The 9,044-nt window shown below is 45.3% G+C and overlaps 2 protein-coding genes across 4 annotated transcripts in view; one reads left to right on the top strand and one right to left on the bottom strand.

The window, feature by feature from the left end:
* APLF (aprataxin and PNKP like factor) overlaps positions 1-5,180 on the bottom strand; it is a 36,002-nt gene extending 30,822 nt beyond the window's left edge. The window contains exons 1-3 of one of the 3 annotated variants that reach the window (XM_027878397.1): positions 4,595-5,180; positions 3,229-3,355; positions 914-1,092 (exon numbers count right to left, since the gene is read on the bottom strand). In XM_027878397.1, the coding sequence (XP_027734198.1) occupies positions 914-1,092; positions 3,229-3,355; positions 4,595-4,642 (354 nt within the window). In that variant the 5' untranslated portion in view covers positions 4,643-5,180. Of the gene's footprint in view, positions 1-913; positions 1,093-3,228; positions 3,356-4,543 lie in introns of all 3 variants that reach the window. The other 2 variants (XM_027878396.1, XM_027878398.1) reach the window with 2 other exon arrangements.
* A 277-nt stretch (positions 5,181-5,457) lies between these two features.
* On the top strand, positions 5,458-8,803 carry FBXO48 (F-box protein 48). Its single transcript, XM_027878438.1, has 3 exons — positions 5,458-5,509; positions 6,109-6,707; positions 8,028-8,803. The coding sequence occupies exons 1-3, from the start codon at positions 5,458-5,460 to the stop codon at positions 8,187-8,189; spliced, it is 813 nt and encodes a 270-aa protein (XP_027734239.1). The 3' UTR covers positions 8,190-8,803.
* Positions 8,804-9,044: the final 241 nt, after the last annotated feature.

Here is a 9,044-nt window from a genome sequence, read left to right on the forward strand (position 1 = left end):
TCTCCATGAGCAGTTCATTTCAATTAACTTTAAGATTCAATTAAAAAACCAAAATCGAATCCCCAATAGCTCTCAGTGTCAAAATCATACCAAATAATACCACTTTAAGTTGTTTTATCAGATCCTGGAACAGATCCAGGCAATTCTAATGCCAGACATTTAAAAACACTTTCCCAGGTTGTTCACTTAGAGGATAAAAGTGAGAGCCTCAGTTTGCTCTCACCAGCACGTTTTGTTTTTCTTTGGCAACGATCCATCTCTTTTTCTCACTTGAAAGGTGTTGTCAGTAAGGATTTGCCTGCCTGTAAACTGCTGTGTGAGGTCACACACACAGTGACCAGCTGGACTGCAGGGTCTGTTCACTCGTTGCCACAAATTGTTTGGGATTTCAGGTTACTTCTTTTTTTTTTTTTTTTTTTTTTTTTTTTTTTTTTTTTTTTTTTTTTTTTTTTTCCCTTTCCTTTTTTTGACTCCAATATTTTGAGACAGTGGCATAAGTACACTCCGTGCTAACCTTCCTTTGAAACACAGCAGCTGCTGAGCCACACACCACCATTATCTGACCATAAAACTTCACCTACTAGAAAAGAAACCACACACACCAAGCCACTCCCAGGACCTGAGCTTTGGCCCATGTCTTCCTGCCTCTTGCTGCAAAGCTCAGTCTGGTGTTTCTGTGAAACATTTCAGGTGTGATTCTGAGGAGGGCATGCAGAAAACCAAGTCACTGAAGGTTGCCATGATGCTTGCTACAGAGCTGCCCAATGGACTGGTATTTCAAAACAACAAACCACAAGCAGAACACACAGTGATGTTACAGACCCAACCTTCAACATGACATTGCCAACTACATTCTCCCTTTTTTTTTTTTTTTTTGGCAATACCATGGTTGTTCCCTGAGCCAAAAAGTTACCTGAGATGAAGAAATAGGGATGGAAAGGCAGCTCCTTTTCCCTTGATCTTGCTCTTCACCTTCAAAATCCTCTGCACTTCCTCCAGAAGCTAATCTTTTTTTCTGTTGCACATTTACTTCTGATTTCAATGACTCCATGTCACTTTCTCCCCTTCCGTGGCCTTTTTTCTTTCTGTGACCTAAAATAAATAAATAAATAAAGGGGTACTTTTGGAATGCAACTTTTTCAGTGAAATCCTGACGACATTAGAAATCTACAGCTACATCAAAGCAGGACACAGGGCAAATGGTACAACATTAATTAAGGTATAGCAAAACCAGTGAGCCCATTTTCCTGGGCCACCACATTGTGGTTGATCCTTCCATGTGCCAAAAACCAACACAGACAAAGACGGTGAAATTAAGTTCTGTCTCTCTAAAAAACGTTCACATCTCAGGAAACCTCAATATCTCTGCACTGAAGCAGCTGGGAGATACCTGATGCCATTTTTAAAATACTCCAAAAACTCTCTTCCTTCAGAAAACTGTGCCAGAGTGATGTATATGAAGCAAGGAACTTTCCCAAATTTTAAAGTCTGATTTCAAATAGATCAGTGCTACCTTTCTAGCTCGAAGACAGGCACATGAGGGCAGCTTCTTGGAATTACTCTCTACGTTTCTACATTCCCATGCAACAGCCCCCTAAAAAGATGCAAACCATTTCACAGTTTTAAGAAAATATTTTTGATTTGCAGAAGAGATTGGCTGTTTTGTTAAAGCATCCCATTCAAAGCTGGAAACAGCTGATGTTATAACTTTTTTAACAGCTCCAACAGAGTTTGCATGTAACCCCAGCTCCCTCTAGGTCAGGCCTTCAGATACCTCTCACCCACACAGCTCCAAATCTCAATACCAGCACAATCACAGCATCCAGTCTTTGTAACAAACATTATATTCACACATATAACAAATGTTTTAGTGCTTGTAGAGAAAAAAAACAAACTCCACTCCCCCAAAAATACAAAACAAAACCACAAACATAAGAAAACAATCGCACCAGAACAGGACTCAACATAACCAGCTGAAGTCCTCTGGTACATGCAATTTTTATATGTTTAAAGCCACAGTTGCCCAGATCAATGCACACAGACACCTGTATTTACTACAGGAGAGAAGAAACCACTAGTCAAACACTGCATGAAACACTCCCATTGGGCTGCTTGGGCATCAAGAACCAAATCCATCACAGAATCTCAGCAGAAACAGCAGCGGGAGAGAGAGACACTAAAGCAGAGAGCTGCTGCACACAGAGGAGTGGGAAACACACTCATCAGCCACAGGTCATAACTTTGGACTGATTAACAAAGGAAACTCAGCTGTTCACACCCAAATCATCTCACACCTCCCCACAGAAGGGCAAGTAGGGTGGGTGGGGTATGATGCCTCCAGCACAGAGAAGGACAGAAATGCCAGAGGAGCTTTGCTAAGTCGTTTTCCTCCTCTTCTTCTTCAGTCCTCCACTCCCACCAATTAAAGTCAGCAGGGCAATAAATGTTGCTGTGCAGTAAGTCTATCTAATGGCAGCTTAAGCTGTCCAAAGCTGGACAAGCTATAAAATTTTGTTGAGGTTGTGCCAATGCAGCGCCCTTGTGTGTCCTGCTGACAGTGACTGAACACAGCAGCAGCAGTTCGGTAATTTCCTTTTCCTGGAAAAACAGGAAGGAATGCAACAGTATTTTAGCCTCATGTTGGTATTATACTGTGAACAACTGCTCCTCCTAGCAAGTAACTTTGGGCTAAATGATCAAGTTTGATTCATTCATGGTTAAAAAACTAACACCCAGCAGCAACCCGAAAAAAACCCCTACTTTAAAAAAAATCTGCGAAACTAGAATCTAAATTTAGAAGGGCAAAACATCACTGACTTAAGTGTGGAGAAGGACTGGAATTTAAGCTACAGAAATTACCCAGAATTTACACATGAAATAGACAAGTTTATAGGAAAGGGCTCCAGAATATGCAATGCTCAGATGTCCAAAGGGAGTTTATTATCTGGCATTAAAAAAAAAAAAAAACAACAACAACAACAAAAAAAACAACCACACCAAAACCAACCAACCAACCAAAAAAACACAGAAAATCAAATGATGAGAAAGAGGTCTATCACACCCATAGGACTGATGACAAAGGAGACAAGATAAGTCACTCTCCATCAGCTGCCCTGCACGAAGGATGGAAAGAGAAGTAACACATTAACACTTTCAACTGTCATCAAAAATTACATCCAAGCACACAAGTGCATATTGGAATGCAATTGTACCACAATGCAAGCCTACCTGCTGTCGTTACAGGCTCAGACACGCTCTGCACCAGGAGATCTCCTTCCAGCATCCAAGATGGAAGCATTCTCTTTCTTTGAACAGATTTTGACTGCCTGCTTTCATTATCGTCAGAAAGAGGAACCTGAAACAATATTTACCTTTAATATTTAAAAGCTACGGTTTAGTACCTTTATCTAATTACAAAAGATAGGAGGAAAAGAGATCACAATTTGTACACAGTTGCAGCCTGGGTGACCACTTACTTTTTTTGTTTTATAGTTCCCACTCACTCAGAAAAACAAAGTCTATAGAAACCTTCATGCAGCAGGAAAAAAACTCTCTCCTTAGACCTTTGGAATAAACATCTAAAAGGCTACAAACTGAAAGTTTCATAGAAGAGCTTCACCAGGATCTAGCTCTAGAGATTCCATACACAGCCATAACAGAAAAAGCAGGTTTAACAAATGCCTCTTTGTCCACAAAAAACCCAAACAATACAAACAAAAAACTCACAAAATCGCATTCATTATTTACTGAAAGCAGCATTGTCACTTTGAATCTCCGCTTACTGACAGGTAAGTGTCCACCCTAGGGATCTCAGCTACAGAAAAGGCTGACATTTCATTTGTTGTGTGCAGTTGTTACCTACTGTACCCCAATATTGACCAATGTGTCACTTTAGTACTGGATACACAACAGAAGGTGTTTAAGAAAAATCCCACCAGCTCCCCACACTATTTTTCAGACTGGAAGGCCACTGGACTTAGCAGCGTTAAAAAAAAAGGCAAAAGATGCTCACTTTGAAAACTCTATTTTACTGGACAGCCAGGGAAAAACTGGGCAGCTGTTTTTCCATGTGTTTGTATGGATCTTGACAACACAACTTTATCCCACCTGACGATCCAAATGAAACAGGCTGCCAGGACATTACAAACATCTATTACTCACAGCCAGCCCAAGACACCCACAGTCCAACTCCAGGCTCTCTTCTCTCTTTTTTCAGAGGCTTTTGGGCTGGTTGGAACAGTCATTCATTCCCCCAAGCCTTCACAGGTACTCAGGGGCAGTTACTGATACGGACCAGAGACCAGAACTGGACTTTGTTCTTTAGTACTCAGTTCCTGCACTGTGAGTCCAAACCACTCCTGTAACACATTTATGTACTTCCACAGCACTCAGTCCCAATCAATAAAGCAACAAATTTTGAGTGCTCAATTTTGACTGCAAAAAATTTACCTCTCTGGGAAAAACAAAGGTATAGAAAGCACAACACCTTTGTAATTTTCAACACATGCAAATAATGAATTTCATCAAAAAATTCAGTACCCACCAGACGTCTAGAGGCAGCATCGTTATTTCTCATTTTTGCAGCTCCCTGTACCTCAGAGCTGGAATGTGCTGGTTCCATTAGCAGTGGAGTACAGGACATCTCAAAAGCATGAACAGTTGGTGCTTCTTCTGTATTAGCCTCCTAAGTTTTTTCTGACAAAGCAAAATCTATTTTAGCTACTCACACATCACAAATATAAACACGCACTTTTGACTCAAATACAAAAGTTGGTCTGTATGTTTGTCACTAATAAATACACTTTGAAACTGAACATCAACATTCTATTACACCAACTTATAGAGGAAATAAACACGCTTTTCTTTTATCTCACACCTAAAGTATTTTGAACAAAAGACTCTGATCACTGCTGGCCCCACTGCTGTGGTGTTTTGGGTTTTAAGTACAGAATTTACACTGATCACTGACACAACAAAACTTCCAGAAAGCTGAAATTACATCTCAGAATTTGCTCTACTGTAAATCCGCACAACTCCCCAAAATCTGGTTCTACGTTAAATGTCAGGCAATGATTTTAAGATACGGTTTTCAGGGTCAGGTGCTCAATCAATCCAGCACTTTCTAGCAAGTTCTCACTACAGGCTACAAGTCTGCAGCTCTCAGGTGCCACCACCTACTCAGGTGCTGGTTTCAAAAGCCCAGTTCAGAGCCACCACATCCAAAATGCTTTTTAAGCTGCAAAAATGCACTCAAACTGCAGTGGTTTTTCCTTCAAGACTTTGCCCTTCCACTACTCAATTCACAAAACATTAGGGAAAAACAAGTCTAATTGCTGCTGTATTCCCTGCATAGCTCCACTGGGGAATCACTGCCACCTGTTCCTAAGCTCTGTGCACTCCCGGGAAGGCTCATGATGACCAGCTGAACTTCCCCTTCATTGCCTCACAAAGAGAAGCATGAGAGGCCAAGAGAAGAGAGGCCAGGCTCTGCCCAAAAAGGCCCCTCCAGGTGCTGCTCAGGAGGTTTTGGCTCTTTAGAGGCTTACACAATCACCGAACGGATCTGGAAGGGACCACAGTGCGTCCAATCCCCCCCCGGCTCAAGCAGTGTCATCCCAGATGATGGGCACATGGCACAAGACTGCATCCAGGCAGTTCTGGAATATCTCCAGTGAGGGATACTCCACAATCTCTCTGGGCCAACCTGTTCCACTTACAGAGTAAAGAAGAACTCACACAGCGAGTTTTTCCTCACTTTCAGGTGTAACTTCCTGCGCATCAGTTTCTGCCTGTTGCCTCCTGTACCACTGCTCTGCGCCACCGAGCAGAGCCTGGCCCCATCCTCTTAGCACGCCCCTCCCAAATATTTATACACATTAATGACGTCCCCTCTCAGCCGTCAATTCCCGAGGCTGAACAGCCCCAGCTCCCTCATCCTTTCCTCCTAAGAGAGATGCTCCATTCCCCCGGTCATCCTCGCTGCCCTCCGCCGGTGCCGAGCTCCTCCCCATCCCCGCCACGGACCCGGCGGTGCCCCGAGCCCAGACACGGGGCTGCGATGAGGCCCCTCTAAACCCCTGCGGACACGACTCACCCCCGCCCTGCGAGGGAGTGTCGCTCCCTCGGGCCCGGGACGGGAATGGGAACGGGAAAGGGGCCGATGCCGATCCCGGCAGGAGCCGCCACCGCCGCTTCCTGATGACGCGCGGCCTCCCCGTGACGCGGCGGGGCAGCGCCCCGGCGGGCCCGGAGCGGCGGAGATTCGCCCCAAAAGAGGCGAGCCCATACCCTCCCCAACGCGGACAGCAGGGGCATGGCAAGCGGGCATCCAGCCCCGGGCACTGCCGCCCACGGGCGCCCCGGAGCACCGCGGCAGCGACCGCGGTGACGCCGCCCCGCCCCGCCCCGCCCCGGGGATGGACGCGGAGAGCGCCGGTGGCCGTGACGGCGTTGCGGGAGCAGGAGGGGGAGGAGGAGGAGGAGGAGGAGGACAGGGGGACTTGGTTTCCGCCCTCCCTCCCGAGGTGAGCTCCCGGATTTTCGGCGGCCTGGATGTGGAGAGCCTGTGCAGCGCGTCCGCGGCGTGCAAGGGCTGGCACCGCGCCATCGAGGGCAACGAGCGGCTGTGGCGGCACCACTGCCTGGCCGTGCGGGCCGTCTGCCGGTGGGAGATCGACTGCGACCGCGGGAACGGCTACTCCTGGAAGGTGAGTCCCGCCGCGGGGGCACGGCGGAGCTTCCAGGACGGGGGCGGTGGGAACGTGGGAAGGAGATGACACCGCCGCGTCTCGCCCCATCCCGGGGTTTATGGGGGCAGCGCGGCTCGGTAGCCGGACAGCTGGTGAAATGCGCTGAGAACGGAAAGCAAGGCTGTCTCCTTTCTCCTACTCAACCTTTTTGCTGCCCAGGCTGTCCTTTCTCTTGCCCAGGACCACACCTGTAACACCTCGGTTATTCCTCACCCTGCTCTGACCTTCGTCCCAGCGAAGCCCTAACATGGGACAAAGCCCACGTAGACAGGGCTGGGAGGGAGAAGATAACATAACCCTGGCTAGGCAGTGTGTGCTCTCTGGCTGTATTTCGTGGGAATAGGCGTGCTGGTTGGGAACGGCTTGCTGGAAAATTATCCTTGGATAGCTCTGCCCCGATGCGCCTTGAGTGACACGCACCCAGGAGAAAAATAAATTGGGGTATAGAGAAGGAAACAAGCAGGAGCTTTTAAAGGCTGTTTTGAACAATCTCCCCTAACACAGTCCCAGTTACAGGTGGTCTGAGGAGTTAGGGGCAGGTTCAGCTCCAGAATCCAGCCTGGAAGCTGAGGTAGATCAGGAAAGAATCTGGTAAGAAGTTCCACAGGTTAATCCAGGCCAGGTGATTCCCCCACCCTCAATTGAGCTGGTGTGTTTAAGAGCAGGAGGGCAGTGGAAGGGTGAAAAAGAGAGAGAAGCAGCAGCAAAAGAAACCAAGGAAGCCACAGTTCTGGGCTCTGGTGTTTCAGTAGAGTTGCTGCACTGTGAGGTAGTGTTGCCCTTTTGGTGTACAGATCTTGATGCTCTTACTCAGAAATTTCTAGGACTACCTACACTGATTGTTTTATCTGGAGGGGATTTAAAATAGAAGCAACAAACACACCAAGTCAGCATTTTCTTGCAATAAAATGTTGGCAGAGGAGAAGAATCCACCCAGCCTCCAGAGTTAAAGGTCACAGATAAACTAAACAGGAAGAGAAAGTGAAAGGTGCCTCTTTTAAAGAGTAAGATGAGTTCCTGGTTTACATTTTTCATCTTGAGCATCAAAGAATTGAGGCAGGTATTGGTTTTCCACCCAACTTTGAGCAGAAAAGTTGGAAGCAGACCAAGGCCTGCTTCTCAGCAGCACTGCACCTTCCTGGGCTTAGTGTCTAGAGATCCAAAGGCACATTCCAAATCCTTTCTCTAGCCTTACTCTTCCAAGGCAAAACTTAGTTGTATTGGATGCTGCTTAAATTGTTTCATTTCCAAGATCTGAGCGATTTGTTTTTCCACCAGATCACGTTACTGAGAAACTACTGGAAAAGCAAAGTGAAGCAAGAATGGCTGAGTGGGAAATACAGCAACATTCCTTCACAACACAGCTTGCCAGAGAAAAGCATGTATCCCATGGACGTCGACACATGGGGAGAAATTTTGGAAGCAGAACTTGAAAGATAAGAAACCAGTGCTGATTCTTGCAGCTCAAAAACCTTTTGCCAATGACACAAAAACTGTTTGGCAGTTGTCAGACTGATTTCGAGTGATTTTTAACTGATTTTGAACTGATGATGAAAGTTTCTCAAAGTTACAGATGTCTTTTTTTTATTTGCACTTTATCATATTAATTTTATGTAAAATTCTAAATAAGACTATTTAGGCTATTCAGTTGTAATTTATATTTATAAATTTAATGCTCTGCTGTATTGTCAAAAATATGTTGATTATATTTTCAATTTGCACTTTTTCTTTTGGAAGAGATGACTTTTATTTTAAAAAAAAGAAAGATATGTTTGACTTGAAGTGCATCCTACCAGCAGCACATGAGAGCCCACAAAGGAAAGCTGGGTTAGGGACAAGTACAGGCACTGGAAAGAAAAGAAGATGACAAGGTGGCCACCTCAGTATCAGCTGAGCATTTCCAGTGTCCATCTCAAGGGACAAAGTCCTCAGAAGGATCTCTGAACTGGCACCTCAGTTTTTGGCACCAACTTGAAAAACTGCTGCTAGTAAAAGAGGATGCACCTGTCACGTTATCTAACGTAAAAGTGACCACAAATGCAATTTATTACAAATAAATTGAATATCACCTTTCCCTACCTTCTTTGCGCTAAAGTAACTGGGGTAAATGCTGGGAAGGTCTCTGTGGCTCATGGTATTCCTGCAAAATTCAGTCACCAATCTGGCGCCAATTTTCTATAAGACTTCTACCATGATTATGAAACTTGGTTATTTAACCCTTACACAATATCTGGTGAAAATATCTGGTATGTTTACTCCCCTTTATTGCAGGTGTCTGGGCTCACAGGCTGTTTG

Source organism: Empidonax traillii, unplaced genomic scaffold (genome assembly GCF_003031625.1).
Source record: "Empidonax traillii isolate 1590-97213 ecotype Southwest subspecies unplaced genomic scaffold, ASM303162v1 scaffold41:size1892772, whole genome shotgun sequence".
In the NCBI taxonomy this organism is placed as follows: Eukaryota; Metazoa; Chordata; class Aves; order Passeriformes; family Tyrannidae; genus Empidonax; species Empidonax traillii.